This window comes from Hoplias malabaricus, chromosome 2 (assembly GCF_029633855.1).
Source record: "Hoplias malabaricus isolate fHopMal1 chromosome 2, fHopMal1.hap1, whole genome shotgun sequence".
Lineage (NCBI taxonomy): Eukaryota > Metazoa > Chordata > Actinopteri > Characiformes > Erythrinidae > Hoplias > Hoplias malabaricus.
Genome location: NC_089801.1, coordinates 15637128 through 15654923, shown reverse-complemented (window position 1 = coordinate 15654923; position 17796 = coordinate 15637128). Strand labels below are relative to the sequence as shown.

Here is a 17796-nt window from a genome sequence, read left to right as displayed (position 1 = left end):
AACAACAAATATGCACACTGAAAAACACAGTAGTGCAAATCAGGTACTATATGAAGGCTGTCACTGAGAGTATAATTACACAGTAAGTGTTGAATAATGATTGTAAAACCTGACATTTCTCTCCATGCAGTCTATTGACCCCGGGCAGCAGTTCTCATGGGAGCACTCAAACCTGGAGATTAACAAACCAAAGAACCGTTATGCTAATGTCATCGCCTACGACCACACCAGAGTGGTGCTCTCCAACAATGATGGTAAGAGACAGTGTGGAGATTTGTGGGTTTGCAAGCATCGAGTAATTGTTTTTTTAATGTACAGTATGTCTGATAGAGAGACAGGTAGGAGTTCAGTGAAAATTCACAATGAGTTGAGGTTCATCTTATACCTAATGAGAATTTTGAGGCTAATATAGCAAGCAAGTAATGGAAATATATAGCCTACCAAACTTCATGTCAGGCTGGCATAGTAGTGCAACAAGTAGTGTCTCTGTCACACAGCTCCAGGGTCCTGGGTTTGTGGTTCTGAGCCCTGCTTCAGGTGGCTGTCTGTAAGGAGCTTGATGTGTTCTTCCTGAATTTGCGTGGATACATGTGTTGGTAGGGTGATTGGTCAAGCTAAATTGTCCATAGTGTGCAAGTATGTGAATGAATGTGTGTTGCCCTGTGATTCAATGGCACTTCATCCAGCCTTGGGCCCTGTGATTACAGGTAGGCTTTGGACCTACTGCAATCCCTGAACTGGGATAAGTAAACCCAACAACTTTGTGTGACTTGAGTGTTTAAGTTTATTTGGTTTATCAGCTCCATTTGAGAGAGGCAAAATTGTTTCTTTAATGATATAGACTGTCTTATTTCTGACTATATATGTATTTCAACAGAGATCAGTATTAATGTATTCAGTACTTGTTTGCCATGAAGATTTTAAGAGTCCTTTTATGTATTTATTTGTATGTGTGTATACACTTTTTTGTTTTGTTTTGTTTATAAACGTTAGACTTTAAAAGTCTGTAAAGCTAAAGCTCCTGTCTTTCCATGTCTCTCTTTTGTTCTGGGTGTTCAGGTCAGCCAGGCAGCGACTACATCAATGCCAACTTTATTGATGGTTACCGCCGGCAGGGTGCATATATAGCAACACAGGGGCCGATGCCCGAGACGATCAGTGACTTCTGGAGGATGGTCTGGGAACAGCACACAGCAAACATAATCATGATAACGAAGCTAGAGGAAAAATCAAGGGTGAGCATGATACATATGCACACACCACCCACAGATGCACACCCACACACACACATGCACAAGGTCATAAAAATGAACCTATTGACGTGTTTTAACCAGTGGTTTTTAGCTGAAGAATTTAGCAGAATAAATTTACATTGTCATGTGTCACATGAAACTAATCAGTTAATTATTAACCAAGCAAATGCTATTTATGTACCTTATATAAAGTTAAGCACTACATTGTGTAGCATGTGAAATGTACATGTTAAAAACATAAATATTTAATTTTATCTGCATTGGAGGTTGTAAGAGAGCATTCCCCACACTACTGCTAAAATGGCGATAGATGGAAATGATAAAAATTTACAAACTAAAGCCTCCTTTATAGCCAGAATTTTTAATCTCTCAGTACATTTTGAAACTCGCTCACTCTCAAGAACTAAGAAACATAGAGCAATGTCATATTTGATAGATTTGATCTCTCATTTGTTTAATAAAAATTGTTAACTTAATATAAATAAAACTTAAGACTGCTCCAAAAAGATCCCAAGAATATTTGGTTTCTTATATTTCATTTCTACTTGCCCTGCTATCTATCTTCAGAGGCACTGGAAATGTTTTAACGGCTTTTTAAAAAGCAGATAAAACAGGCATGTGGAAATGTGATTGTTAAGTACTCAAAGGTTTTGTGGGATGAAAATAATTATCAAAAGTGCGACATTCCTTGAAGAATGCAATATTGTATGTGTGGTTCCTGGAACAGAGACTGGAACCAGGTTATTACATTTAAAATGTTAATTTAAATATTTAAATAACTAATTAAATATAAAGATTTAGGCATAAAATAATATTTATGAATTGCACAATGGACTGACATTTAGCAGTTATAATTAATGTTTGGTAATATTTACAGACCTTGTAATTGATGAAAAATTTTTATGTTTATGCAGCTGTTTAATATTCTAGAAGTGCTTTTGATTCTCTTAATTTGAGGGGGAAAAAATAATTAATTAATTAATTAATTAATTTTAAAAAATCTTCATAATTCATGATCATATTTCCCCACCTCTAGTAACAGATAATCCCCAAATACTCTAGTATACACATTTATGCCCCTCTTTACTAATATATGGTCACTAATGAAATATACAGTCTCATTAGTAATTCTTCCTCTAGCAATTAGACATTTGTACCATGTCGCTAAGTAGATCAAAGCTTGATGTGTTTGTCTGTTGTTCTCCAGATGCCTTCCTATTTCTTCTCCAAGGCAAGATGTCTCCTTCAGATTCCTTTGTTGCTCTTTCACTCTCACTCTTTCCTTACCACTAGCTCTCCTACATGTTTGCCTCTTCACCCTTCACTTCTTCACTATCTAATGTCTCCTTCTGTCTCTCTTTCTGCACACCCATAAATCTAAGGTTAATATGTAGTCATTTCAAACAGCTAGTCATCTGATCACTGCATGTAACTGGCATAAAATTTTACTTTCTTTGTTTAAGGATCAGGACTGAAACTCTCACCCAGTAGTTATTATTCTACATGCCGAATGGTATTAAGTGTTAAACTGTGACTAAATACAGGCCTTACAGAGCCATCTTATAGTAAGGTATTCACTTCTGATCTGCTATTTATAGTTGGGATGTCCAGATTCCCACTGGCATCAGTACCTATCAAGATATTTAAAGGACGTAATGGAATACAGTCAAATTATTAAGCTTATTCATTTTTTACTCCCGTATTTCCTACTTACAGTAGAATCCAATATTTTTGTGTAAAATATGAATGTGCAGTTAAGCTACAATAGTGTTTGTCTAATTTTATAGGCAACTTTATGCATGGTAGAGTGAATTGAAAAAGCGGCATATTCATGATGGTGATTTCTAAAAAGCAGTGTATAAAAACATTATGCACAGTTTAAAATAGCATTCTGAATCTTTTGTTAGCTTACATGAAATCTCTACACAACTATACGATCAGATGCTTTCTTAATTTTTCATGGATTGTAAATGGGAGCCAAAAAGTGAATCGAATCTGGCATCCCTATTATAAAGCAGTAAGGTGATGCCGAGGTGCTGTTTCTTGCAGTGTTGATGTAAAGCTGCTTTATGGGTTAGTGAAGTTTTGCTGCTGCAGTGCTGTGTGTGTTGCAGCAGTTTAGTGACTATGTGCTGCTCTGTGTGCAGAACAAGTGCGATCAATACTGGCCCAGCAGAGGCTCAGAGACGTATGGCCTCATGCAGGTTTCTGTGCTGGACACTGTGGAGCTCGCCACATATTGCGTCAGGACTTTTGCTCTGTTTAAGGTGAACACACACACACACATACATACACCCACACTCTCTACTCTCCCTCCATTTTCTCTTTCTCTAACTGCCTTCTCTATCTTGATCTCTGGTTTTCTTTTATTTTTCTCTCTCGTCTTTTTCTAACAGCATGCCCTTGCTCGCTAGATTCCTCCGTTACATTCACGCTCACACACTTTTGTCTCTCACTCACACCATCATCCTGTGCCTCTTTTTTCAAGGCCAGTTTGCACCAAAAGTATTTCTGAAGCATTTTTTAGTCATCTGTATGATGGAACAGACATTTAAATCTGTGTTACAAATTAAACTACATCCATATATAGTGAATTGTCTAACAGCACAACTGCATAGACACACAGAGATGGGTAGAACTTTGAACATATAATTGAGAGATCACTAGTTTGATCCCCAGTGATGCCTTAAAAAATGCAATAGAACACCAAACTGGATGTCTGAGAGTAAGTTATATGGATTATGGGTTATAGTAGTCTGAAGGATTACTGAGATTGTCAGTAGAAAAAAAAAAATCATCTCACAAGCATGGAAACATGCTTGTATGGACTGATTTTATCCTGATGCTAAAAAATAAATAATGTCTGGTTTTGACTGTAAATTAAATAAATGAAATATGGCCCCTGACTTCTGCACAGTGCTTTACATATGCCCCGATTTTTAACTATATTTGGCCATGCTCAAGCATGACAGGCAGGTAAAATCTTGCTTTGACTATGACTACCCAAAATGTATTATTCCCTCCTGAAGCACTTGCAGAACAGATTCTTCACTTGCTCTGCACTAAGGTGTGACATGTCACAATACAATCTCACAGTCTCAGTTTTTTGCACTTTTTTGACTCTCTATCTCTCCCTCTTACTCTCACTTCTCTCACATTCTCTCACATCCTCTCTCACTTTCACCTTCATTTCATGCTTCCACATTTCTCTGTTATTTTTGCCTTCTCTCACTCTTTCACCCCCACCCTTTTTTTCACCTTTCTTTTATTTTTTCTTTTTGTTCATTGTATTCTCTTACACACAAAGAATATTAACTTTTGTAATCTCATATATATAAAGCCAGTGTTTCAGTATATTTTCTATGTGTGCTAAGCAGAGTGGCAGCAGTGAAAGGCGTGAGGTTCGTCAGTTTCAGTTTACAGCTTGGCCAGACCATGGCGTACCTGAGCATCCCACCCCTTTCCTGGCCTTCCTCCGCAGGATCAAAGCTTGCAACCCTCCTGATGCTGGACCCATTGTGGTCCACTGCAGGTAAATCTGTAAATCTAACCTAGAAAAAAACAGTTGCTTTTGTGAGTTATGATGAAAATCCTTCTTCCTAGTCTTAAACAGATTGACTGGACAACGTACACTCTAGGTTTCAGGGGTTAAATATTTGTTTAATCATTATATTAGTAACATTCTTCAAATTTCATGGATACTTTATTGTCAATTTTATGTCTAGAACATAGAAGAATCAAGATATTGTTTCTCTCTCACCAGAAAAACAAAAATATATAAACAAAAAATATATAGAAAAGAAAAAGGTAAATATATTAAATTAATGAAAAATACACTAATATACAAACAAGGTGAATAATAGATATTTATATGTGTATATACATATACCCACACACATCCATACGTGACTTATAGATACATGTACTTCTATACATGCAACATATACTCATCCATACATTCTGACCAAAACATAGGTAGTGCAACAGTGCAAATCACTTAACAGCAGCAGATTACAACAGTGGTGCATATAGTAGCAGTGTAGTGCAATAGCTGTAAATAAGCAGTTAGAGCAGATGTAAAAGAAGCATAGTTTTGAGTCTTGTGTGCAAAAAGAGCTTGAGTTAGAGTTGGTATGTGAACATGAATGTTTTTCAATGTTTAGTGGTAGGGGGCAGAGGGGGTGCATAGTGGACAGAGCTCAGCTTCCTGACAGCCTGATGGATGAAAGTGTTCAGCAGTCTTGTGGAATGGGCTTGGAGGCTCTGATACCTTCTTCCTGAAGCCAGGAGGCTGAAGAGTGGGTGTAAAGTGTGGGATGATGTTATTAAGTGACATTTTTACACTATGGTTTTTGTATTATAAAACTTTGCTGCGATGAACTGTAACAGCGATGTTATCCCAGTATTTTCTTATTCAGAGTTATTTATATGTATTGCTTTTCAGACAAAAAACAAAACACGTGCAAATTTTTTGGCATTTAAAGCAGCCATATTCAGATTACTTTATAGCTTTTTTTATTTTTATACATGGGCGGTTGAGGGAAAATATAATTGCAGACTTATTTATGTGTGTACTGGTCATAGGAGGAGAAATGGAGAATATTTCATCAACATTTTATCTACATTTTCTACACATAGGAGAGAAATAGCAAAAAATATTTCAGCCACAAGAGACACTTGACTTTTGCTTCCTGTGAGTAATATATTGCACTGAGATTTGCCAAGATAAGATCTTTTCCAAGATGAGTTTGGTCCTTTGTCTATCCTGTATGTCCTGTATTTTTTAAAAGAATCACCAGTTAAGTATCTAATGTCATCTAAGAGATACAGTTGATTATTATTATTCTCCTCTGGGTAATTGAAACTGTTCAAAGGTCATTCCCTGTGTCAATAGGTATTGGATACAAATTAGTGTGATTGGCCTTGTCAGAATTGATTACAAGTTACTGCAGGGTGGGATAAATGTGGTCCAAGTCCAACACCCCAGATTTAGTGCTTGTTATATATTTAAAAATGCTCATTTTCCTTGTTTTCTCAGTGCTGGAGTAGGCCGTACAGGCTGTTTCATTGTGATTGATGCTATGTTGGAACGAGTAAAGCAAGAGAAGGCGATTGATGTCTATGGCCATGTTACCCTGATGCGCTCGCAGCGGAATTACATGGTTCAGACAGAGGAGCAATACATATTCATTTACGATGCACTGCTGGAGGCAGTCACCTGTGGCAACACAGAGGTTCCTGCACGGAATCTATATGCCTACATCCAGAGGCTCACACAAGCTGAACCTCCTGACAACATCAGTGGCATGGAACAGGAGTTTAAGGTGAGTGATGTATCTCAGTGCTTTATGGTCTTGATCTTAGAGCTTTAGAATCCATTTATCCTATAATTGGATTCCATAATTATTGGCATCCCTAGTTAAAATGTGTTAAAAATTACTTTTTTTATTGCAGAAGCATAATCTCACTTTGAAAAAATTTAGAAAAAAGCAACCTTAAACTCAAGTGAAAAAGAAAAAATAAAGAAAGAATCCTGACTAAAAAATAATTTCCAATAAAATGACCTGTTCCACAATTATTGACACCCCTTAACAATTTCCTGGAAATAAATGTATTTGAACAATTTATGTCATTTCTAATGCAGTGTATAAAGTGGATCAAAGTATCTAGGAACCTTTAATTAGTAATTCAGCACTTCCTGTTTCCCTGGAGTATAAATATAGCATTACATTGAGGTCTATTTCTCTTACTCATTCTTAAACATGGGAAAGACAAGAGAACACACCATTCAATTAAAGCAGATGTGTGTCGACCTTCATAAATCAGGTGAAATTTGCCAAGCGGTACTTGGATACTAACGGGGACCGTGTGCTTTGGTCAGATGAGCCCAAGATAGAGCTTTTTGGCAACAAATACTCTAAGTGGGTCTAGCATAACACCAAGGATGAGTACGCAGAAAAACACCTCATACCCACTGTTAAGTATGGGGGAGGATCGGTGATGCTGTGGGCCTGTTTCTTCTCCAAAGGACCTGGAAACCTTGTAAGGATACATGGAATCATGAACTTTTTGAACTACCAGGACATTTTGAGTCAGAATCTAGTGGCCTCTGCCCGAAAGCTGAAGATATGTCGTCACTGGGTCTTTCAGCAAGATAATGATCCTAAAAATGTGGCCAAATCTACTCAAAAATGGTTCACAAGGCACAAAATCAAGCTCCTCTCATGGCCATCTCAGTCCCCAGACCTCAGCCCAATAGTAAACCTGTGGGGTAAGCTGAAGAAGAGAGTGCATAGGTGTAGACCCAGGACTCTGGATGATTTAGAGAGGTTGTGCAAAGAGGAATGTTCGAATATCCTTCTTTTTGTATTCTCCCATCTTCTGAAGAGTTATAGGAGAAGATTAAGTGCTGTCTTGTTGGCAAAAGGAGGTTGTACAAAGTACTACTTCCAGGGGTGCCAATAATTGTGGCATACATGATTTCATTCAAAAATTTATTTCTTAATGTGTGAGTTTTTTCCCACCAAATAAAGGCACTTGAATTAAAGCTTAGATTTTTCTCTTTTTTGCATTGTTGTTCTATATTATTTTTTGTCTGTAAACATGATTTGTCTGTAACGGCACTCTGATTGTTCGGCCGGATTTTTAATGCAAAAATCTGACACAGCGTTGCAGTCAGTCAGTTTTTCCGACTTAGTGTGAAGGATACCATTAATACACATGTTTGTGTTCAAAACTCGATGTGCGTTTTGTTCATGCATAAAAATCGAACCTTAACTCTCAGGAGTTAACATTTTCCTGCTTCTATTTTGATCTGGTTCAGAGATTAGCCAATGCGAGGGCACACAACTCTCGATTTGTGAGTGCCAACCTGCCCTGCAATAAATTCAAAAACAGACTGGTCAATATCATGCCCTATGAGACAACACGGGTGAGTCTGCAGCCGATTCGAGGAGTTGAAGGCTCAGACTATGTCAACGCCAGCTTTATAGATGGATATAGGTATGTTTTTTATATATATATATATATATATATAATTAATCAACAACAGTTGTTTGAAAAGTGTATAATTTACAATTTATATTGTTTATATTTCCTACTCAAACAAAGAAATTAATGCTCAATGGATGTTCATTGTTGCCAGTTTTATCATGCAGAATTTCTTTCTATATTCCTGTTATGCTTCTGCCCCCTGCAGGCAGCAGAGGGCATATATAGCAACACAGGGTCCTCTAGCTGAGACTGCTGAAGATTACTGGAGGATGCTCTGGGAACACAACTCCACTATTGTAGTCATGCTCACTAAACTCAGAGAGATGGGAAGGGTTAGTTACATGAAATCATACTCTCTTGCTTTCTTTAAAATAAAATGTGGAAATGACACACCACCCTATGTTCATTTAATTTTCAGTTAAAAACTAAATGTTTTTTGTTTGTTTGTTTTTCTAGGAAAAGTGCCACCAATACTGGCCATCAGAGAGGTCAGCACGCTATCAGTACTTTGTGGTGGATCCCATGGCGGAGTACAACATGCCCCAGTACATTCTGAGAGAGTTTAAAGTGACTGATGCCAGAGTAAGTTATTAAGTGACACACACACATACACATTACATTTGTTATAAGGGTTTGTGGAACAGTGGCCAAAATACTGCAGTGATGACACACAATTCCAAACCCAATGTTCATTTAGTAACCAAAATATGGTGCAAGCTGAATTTTCCTGATTCAGACAATGAAGATTTCCTGTGATGTAAAGGTTATGTAAAGTACTTTGTGCATTAATCTAATTTACCAGGACAAGTTAAGTTCCAGATAGGAAAACATTACCATTTATTTCTATCCTATTCTATTTCTATCACACACACACTCTCTGAGTCACACAGCTCTAACTCAGTATGTACTGACCTCTTTTCTTGGAACAGTCTGGCTATTTCCTCACTTACACAAACACGCTGAAATATATTTTGCAAAAGCCTCAGTCTATGTTTCTCTTCTCAGGACGGCCAGTCTCGAACTGTTCGGCAGTTCCAGTTCACGGATTGGCCAGAGCAGGGTGTGCCAAAATCTGGAGAAGGCTTCATTGATTTTATTGGTCAAGTACATAAAACAAAAGAACAATTTGGTCAAGATGGACCCATCACAGTACATTGCAGGTAAAAGGCTATCCTGCTTGAATTGACCTTTTATAGTTATAGCAAGTTATTGAAATAGTTTTTAATTTTAGGCAGCTGAGCCAGGTAATATACACTTCAAATTCCGATCTGCAAATGGTGCCATTGTATACTTGTAACAATTAGAACCATAAAGTAGATGTATGTTTGGATATTTTTGAGAATTCTGACATTCATAATGTTGCTGGGTCATATGACAAATACACTCCCAATCTCGTGTGATTGTTGTTGTTTGAAGGTTCTCTCCCATTTCAGTCTCCTTCACTGGAATTGTCTCTTTGTGGACAGTTTAAAAAAGCTTAAATTATATTGCTAAGTGTTTCAATAAGTTTGATTAATGTGCACTGGTCCTATGCTTACAGGTTTGTTGGAGGTTTTAATAATAAATTAACAATAATACAAATAGTGATGATGATGATGATGATGTCAACAATAGGTGCAAGAGTGGTCAGTTTTTCTTGTTTTTCTGTCCCCCTTAGCATCTAAAAGTTTGGCATAAAAGTAATGAATATATAAAATTAAGAAATAATTTATAATTTCATTTTCAAATTAACTAAAGGTTTACTTCTTCTATGTACTTTAATAATGTGCTGTATGGATTATTAATTAGTGCAGATTAAACATGGTTAACTGATTGAGAAATTGTGTGTTTGTCTTTGTGTTTGTGTACATGACAGTGCTGGTGTTGGGAGGACAGGTGTGTTCATCACTTTGAGTATAGTATTGGAGAGGATGCGTTATGAAGGAGTTGTTGACATTTTCCAAACTGTCAAAATGCTGCGAACACAAAGACCAGCCATGGTTCAGACAGAGGTAAACACACTTCCATTTCACAAACCATCCATCCATCCATTATCTGTAACCGCTTATCCAATTTAGGGTCGCGGGGGGTCCAGAGCCTACCTGGAATCATCAGGCGCAAGGCGGGAATACACCCTGGAGGGGACGCCAGTCCTTCACAGGGCAACACACACACACACACATTCACTCACACCTACGGACACTTTCGAGTCGCCAATCCACCTGCAACATGTGTTTTTGGACTGTGGGAGGAAACCGGAGCACCCGGAGGAAACCCACGCAGACACGGGGAGAACACACCAACTCCTCACAGACAGTCACCCGGAGCGGGAATCGAACCCACAACCTCCAGGTCCCTGGAGCCGTGTGACTGCGACACTACCTGCTGCGCCACCGCATTTTACAAACCAAATTCTTAATTTTTATTTAACTGAATAAAGTGCAAAGAATAGATTTCCAGTTTTTTTCACTGACAGTTTGATTTCCTGCAACACACTCCAAAAAATTATGACACTGGAAAAATAATAGTGCTGTTTAATGAGGTTTGAGACCTCAGATGCCACTGCATGAGAAATAATCTTGGGCAATTTCATAGTTTTTATATAATTTGCAAAAGTCTAGGAAGCTGTAATAAGGATGAGGTTATACTAATGCTTAATTACTAGTGATGCACGATATATCAGCGTCCCATATATTATTTACAGATATGTGGATTTTTTGTTTTGTTACTATCTGTCTGATTTTGGATATTTAGCCAATATTACACCCGATAAATTGGCCCCAATTTTGTGCTTGAGCATATGCACTGACACCTATAAATACACAGTTATGTCTGCTGTGTGGAAGGTTTTCACAGTTTCTGGGATTAAATTTTTCCATGGTGATATTAAATTTAAAGTATTAGCGATGCCCAGTACACGCACACACAGAAAGCGATGTAAACACACAGACAGGTTAAATGACAGAAAGACACTCACAACCACCACAGTGCAGGAGCCCTTAAAAAACACATGAAAATAGATATAGAGTGAGTGAGTTAGTCTCCCCCTCACACAAAAATGAACTACAACTAATATACTTAAAAGATAGCATTAAAAAGCACAGACATGTACAAACATTGAAGTAAAGGCATGTGCTTTGACAACCCACGATAAAAGAGAATTTTTCTTTAATGCAAAGTGAATTTACTTTAATTACATAAAGAAAAAACATATCGGTTATTTGTATCTGTATTGGCTACTCCTATGTGCTAATTATCGGTTATGGTATCAGCCGAAAAAAATTGTTGCATTCCTGTTATTTACTGATAATAATGCTTCATGATTAATGATATTTTAAAATCCAAATTTAAGGCAGATAACTTGACAAACAAAGACTGACAAAAATAGATAATTACATTTTAAAATTTACAATACATCTAAATCTAATAAACCAGATTTCCAAACATTTTAGATGTAGTGGATGTTAACAGATTCAGTGTACAACATGTCTTCTCACTGTATATTGGGTTGTTCATCCATCTTTGTTCTTTTTCTTTTCTATAGGAGCAGTACCAGTTTTGCTACCGTGCAGCCCTAGAGTACCTGGGCAGTTTTGATCACTATGCAACATAAGCTCTCCAGTTCTTTTGGACCAACAGGCCATTTCCTCTCTTCTAATCAGTATTAAAACACTGTCTCCCAATGCCACTGTCTTTACACTGTCTGGGCAGTGATACCTGGGCAATAAAGCTGTATTCTTGGGTTAGTAACCATACTGGATTAAGTTAAGGCTGCAGTAAGTTAAACCAAATATCAAACTTAGGACTGCCTTAGACTTACCTATAAAGTAACCAATGGCACCAGCTTTGGAGCAAGTCTTTGAGTTCAGAGAGCAATTACAGTGGATAAAAATGCATAAAAGTTTATTAGACAGTGTCCTAGTGTTAATTTGAAAATATTCTGTGTAGGTTACAGACACTGTGGACAAAGCACCTGGGAGACATGTGGTCAAATAATTAGGAAAGTTTTTACATTACAATTTAAAAACAGTTTTGATTAACAAGGCTAAATATTTTTTAATTAATTTTGCCACTGATTTATGTCACCAATTGTAAAGTGGGCAACACTAAGTCACTTGTGTCTGTGACTGCAAAGAGATTAGGGCTAATACCTAATTATTAAAGTTTTGTGATTCATGCAGCTTCTGTTTCAGCCTGTGGATAGCACAATACACACAGATGTGTAGATAAAAAAGGAGCGGATTGGCAGTCATTAGTTATCTGAAATGATGTGCAATACTGAAGGAGTGCACCTTGAATTATAATGGAAAGCACCCAGATAGGTTAATCCACAGTGTAATTATATTGTCTGTTGAATCTTATATTATACAGAATTATAATAATTAATATAACTATATAAACTTTATTCATATATTATCACATGAAAATGTATTGTTTTGGGTGGTGTTTAACTGAAATGTTAAGTGAGGCACTGATTTTGTGCACAAATATCAAAGAGAAGCATTGACGGGAAAAAAAGAAAGATTTTTCACTACACTTTACCAAACAGAGACACTAAGTTTTGAAGTTCACCTTATCAAAACCTATAATGGTGACATGTTCAATACTATAACACAAAATGATCGTTCAATTGTAGTAGTGCCTTATCATAGTTTTAAACCTTTGAAATGATTCAAGTGTTGATTCACTTCTTTGTATGTTTATCTACATATTAATTTCCAAACAACACTTCAACTTTGATAAAATATAATTACATGTGCCACAGGAAGTTTTAATATTGCTTTGATAAGTTTAGCATTATGTCTCTCCTTGACACACACTATAATGAATATTTTTTTTTACAAAGCCATATTGATCAACGTAAATTTATGCTGCCAAGGTCTTTAGGAATTCTTACTATTAACAGTATATGCATGCATTTTTTGGAAAAATTTCATATTCGCCCCTATCCATAAATTTAAAAGAAATCATTTCTATTTCATGTTGCAACATGTAATATATTTTTTCCGGTTCCTAAAAACGTACAACAACACAATGATTAATCAGAAGCAGTTACGTCAGATTAGTACATTGTCTTGTCATCTTTTTTCTGAAAATTGAAATTGTCCTATATTTTTGCCTTTTGGGGAGAGTGCAGTGTCTGAAAACAGCAAGGTGCTGCTTTATTCTTTTGTTTTGGACATTTCTTTGGGCATTTTCACATAAGAAGTTGGATGGTTTAAATTGGTTCCTGGGGCTTATGTAAGTGTTGTATGTACTTTGCACTACACAAATGCAAAAACATAAGTTGTTTAAAATGGAACACTTGCAAGTTTGATTGATAGTCCACGTACAAAAATGTTTTGTATGATACATATTTATGACCCTTCTCCCTGGACAAGTCATACACTTGAGTGTTTAAACATTTTAAGTAATGCCATGGAAATACAAATCTAAATCAGTAATCTGTGACCAGGCCACAGAGATCAGGTTGTGACCCAGTTTCACACAGGTGGTTACAATTTAGGGCACCAAGCACCCCAGGAACCTGTTCAGTTAAAGAAATGTGAAATTGCTCTTAGTGTCTCTGTTCTCGACAGCAGCCGTGGTGTTATCTACACTAAGGAACAGCCTCTTGGCGTTTTGAAAATGACTGCACTCTTGTTCTATGCACTAACCCTTATTAATTCTTCAACACGGAATGTTACTGATGCCGTCTGAGAAGAATATCACTGTATTGCTCACAGTGTGTGCATGTTAAGATATAAATTAATATCTTTTTGGTGTCAAAGATTAAAGAGAATATACACTTGTAGTGTTAGCATTAAATGTTTTAAAGAAGACAAGATGGCGTGATCGTAGTTCTCTTTTTTAGTCCTCTGTCAGGAGTGTGGTAAACTGAAAGAGAGGACATGCTGAGATTCTCAAGGAAACAGCCTTTTACCAGGAGCCAAATGTTCAGTTGATTTAATTTAAAAGTTCTGTTCGGCTCCCCTGCAAAATGTGACATCAGTGTCCTCCCTTGCGCTTTGTTCTTTCTGCATTTGTTGTGTTTTTCGTTATCTGCAGTTGAAATAAGTTTTTCATGATTCAAGTTAAGAACTGCAAAAACTCTTACAATGTGTATTTAAAATCATGCAAATATCAAGGAGTAGTAATTCACCTGGCTTCATTATACAACTTTCAGTTTTTTATTTTCCCATTGACTTTTAATATACTACTTTTGTTTATTGATTATTTGTTTGAAATTTATATTCTTCAACAAATCTGTATACACATCAGTGTGTGAAATTATGATGCTTTATGTAGAATCATCATGGAAGTATGTTTCATCATGTGATAATGACCAAATATTCATTTAATTGCCATTTTTCATGTTAAATGTTGTGAGAGTTTCTGCAGTCTTACTTGTCTGTTAATGTGAACAAAAAGTGAGGCCTGTCAATGATCATTTACCTCTGATTTTGTAGTAAATGTAAATATATATTAGAGAATTAATCTTATGCTTTTTTTATTTTCCTACTTTTGTTGTGAGGACAGAGTTGTGTGAGAATACAGGGGTATTCGTGGAACTCTTTTATTTGTTACAAATAAACTGGTAAGAAATGTGTAAGAAATTAGTTTGTTCTTCATTTTGGAGGGTGCTCTTATCACATAGCTGTTCAAAAAAATATAAAATATTGTTAATTAATTTGTAATGAAGTTAAAACTAATAGTTATTGTCCTAATATATCTTTAGATATGTCATTATCTCTGAATGAGTTGAGAGCAGTTACTGTTACATGTTTAAATAACTTACTCTTTTTTCCTAGTTATTTTGCTTAGATCGCTTCAAAGAGGTGCTTTTTCAACGGATGTTAACATTTTCTGGTGAATGAAGCATTACAAGTGAGTCCAGTGTAAAATTATGAAAATATTTATGCAAGTGCTGAATGAAATGCTTTCATTACAGGAATAGCACATGCCCCGTGATGGACTGGCACCCTCTCCAGGTTGCGTTTCCACCTTGCATCCAGTAATTTTGGCTAGGCTTTGGACCAACAATGACCCTGAACAGGATAACGCAGTTACAGAAAAAGAATGAATAATGCTGACAGTGATAGGGTCTGTGTGTGGACACTTCAGTGCAAGGCAGAAACACTGCAAGGTACAGTAATTGCAAGTAAAATGGTAGAAAATTGACTGTTGTTTCCTTTAGTTAACTGTAATGCAAAGTGTTCTCACAGCAAAAATTACTTTGTGTGGGTCTTTCTTTGTCTTTGTGGAATCCATCTATCAAAAACACTATAAATGTGATCAGGAATGGGTAAAGCACAAGCAATAGATGATTAAATATATGGTCAAAAGTTTATAAAACTGCACACCTAAACTTGTTAGAGTATGGAACATGAAAAAAAAAAATTTTAAAGGAGCAATCAGTAATACTGACACCAAGCATTTAAAATGACATACATATGACATACATGACAAATAACTACAATAGATTTTTACAACAATGGATAGGTCTGTCTGCCTCCTCCCTCTACTCTCCAGACGCAAAGCTCCACCTTGTTGATATGACAGTTTAGACTATTCCTTAATCTATGATCACACCCTGGACATTTTATGACTTAGTACAGTAAATATCTTACAGATTGCTGCTTTAAATATGTGACACTATTTTAATTAACTTCACTATAGGACAGCACCATGCCACAACCTAGAGAGTCACGTCTACAGGACCCTGGAACAGTGGTAGAGAGTTCAAATATCTCCTCAGGTGACTGAGGAGTTTGGTGTGCTTTACCTGGGTGTGCACATTGGTAGGTGTGTGTGTGTTTGGACAGGATTTCCTGCCTTGTGTCCAGTGATTCCAGGTAGGCTCAAAACCTACCATGACCTTAAACTGGATAAGTGGTTACAGACAGTGAATGAATGAATAATTTCTCAATCAAGCATTGTTGCTCAGGTTTAAGATAAGATGGTTGATATTTCACTGAATAATATGGATATTTACATGGCTTAATTAAAATAGATAAATAGTTGAGAATACTACCTAAATAGAACACAGCAGAGGCAACTCAAAGCAAGTACTTAGAGAAATATTTTAATTTATATTTTTTTTGGCCAAAGAGCTAGGGGTTTCAATAAGAGTAACACTATCCCACAGACCAAAAGTGACCAAGTTCAAATTAATAATACTATTAATAATATTATTTTTACTGATTGAAGTACAAATGAAATAGTTCCAATGTTTTCATTAACCAACTTGACAACACTTTTTAAACATAAACAAATTAACGTTTGTGTCTGGACTGAGTGGACTGACAGAGGCGGAAAACTAAACAGACAAAGAAAGCTAAACAGAAGAACTTGAACATGGACAGCTAAACAGACTAAACTTGGACACAGACAAACGTGAGACGAGATACAAAGACAGACTTGGAGGGCATGAAAAACAAGACAAGACAGAGATCACCAAACGAAGGTGGAATGTCCCAGAAGGAGTCGCACAACACAGACAAGGGACATCTGAAACATAATGAGGGGGCAGGATTACAAATGAGACACTGAGAGGAGGAAGAACAAAGGTGGGACTAGGGCAGAGACATGAACAATAACAAACAGCCATGTGCAAGAGCACATGGCAGGGAAAACAGACAAGACAGGACGAGGGCGTGACAGTTTGATGCCTGCGACACATTCAAAAGCAGTTTGATGCCTGCGACACATTCAAAAGCAGTTGTGACAGGCAAGTTTCCCCACTGTTTATCTTCAGTTAAAATTTTTAATCATTTGGGATCTGGGGATATTAATTGTTGCAGTTTTATTAGTGGAATGTTTGACCATACTTGATTGATAAAAGATTTCAGCTGCTCAAGACTGGTTGATTTTGTGTGGTATTTCTTCTGATGGAAACAGATCTGTGCAGAATTAGGCCTAGCATTGTCTTCGCAAGCTAACCATGTTTTGCACCCTGATGTACAGTCTTTAACACCGTTCCCTGATTCAAGTGTGGCCCTTTAAGTTCTGGCACAGAAAACTGGTTCAGTTTTTCCCCAAAACAAGCTAAACATGAACACATCTGAACACAGCACAAATTTCCACTGTATTTTGGACCCTCAAATATGTGAAGCCTGTGTCCAAGAAAATGAAACACCATTTCTGCTTAGAAATAAAATATAGCATTCTCCTTTTGCAGTAGTTTAAGTTTACATTTGTTACCAACAGATTTCTGAAGTACTGTAGTATGATGCTTTTTAATACAGTGCAGTCTGAATACTTGAAGGTCACTCATTCAACAGTAGTATCCAGCCTTGACACACAGTTTTCTTCAACTGTGCTCTAGAGATTTCTTGAACCTTTCATAAGTTTTACATGTTTTTGATGGAGAAAGACCTACATTTTTGTAACATTGAATTGTTAAATGTTCTTAAAGTGTGGGACAATTCTGTGATGAAGTTTAGCACAAAGAGCTATGGCCTGTGCTGGCGAGGTTCTGCCTTGGGTGGATGCTCCTTTAATACATTTTATATTCACATGCCTGTCGTCAGCAGGTAGTTTCGCAGTCACACAGCTCCAGGGGCCTGGAGGTTATGGGTTCGATTCCCGC

The 17796-nt window shown here is 36.7% G+C and overlaps 1 protein-coding gene across 1 annotated transcript in view; it reads left to right on the top strand.

Moving 5' to 3' along the window:
• Window positions 1-14808, top strand: part of ptprdb (protein tyrosine phosphatase receptor type Db) — a 65996-nt gene extending 51188 nt beyond the window's left edge. The window contains exons 24-34 of the mRNA XM_066649298.1: window positions 131-254; window positions 1060-1235; window positions 3401-3520; window positions 4631-4785; window positions 6292-6577; window positions 8077-8255; window positions 8452-8578; window positions 8703-8828; window positions 9252-9406; window positions 10102-10237; window positions 11770-14808. Coding sequence (XP_066505395.1) covers window positions 131-254; window positions 1060-1235; window positions 3401-3520; window positions 4631-4785; window positions 6292-6577; window positions 8077-8255; window positions 8452-8578; window positions 8703-8828; window positions 9252-9406; window positions 10102-10237; window positions 11770-11838 — 1653 coding nt within the window. The 3' untranslated portion in view covers window positions 11839-14808. The remainder of the gene's footprint in view (window positions 1-130; window positions 255-1059; window positions 1236-3400; window positions 3521-4630; window positions 4786-6291; window positions 6578-8076; window positions 8256-8451; window positions 8579-8702; window positions 8829-9251; window positions 9407-10101; window positions 10238-11769) is intronic.
• Window positions 14809-17796: the final 2988 nt, after the last annotated feature.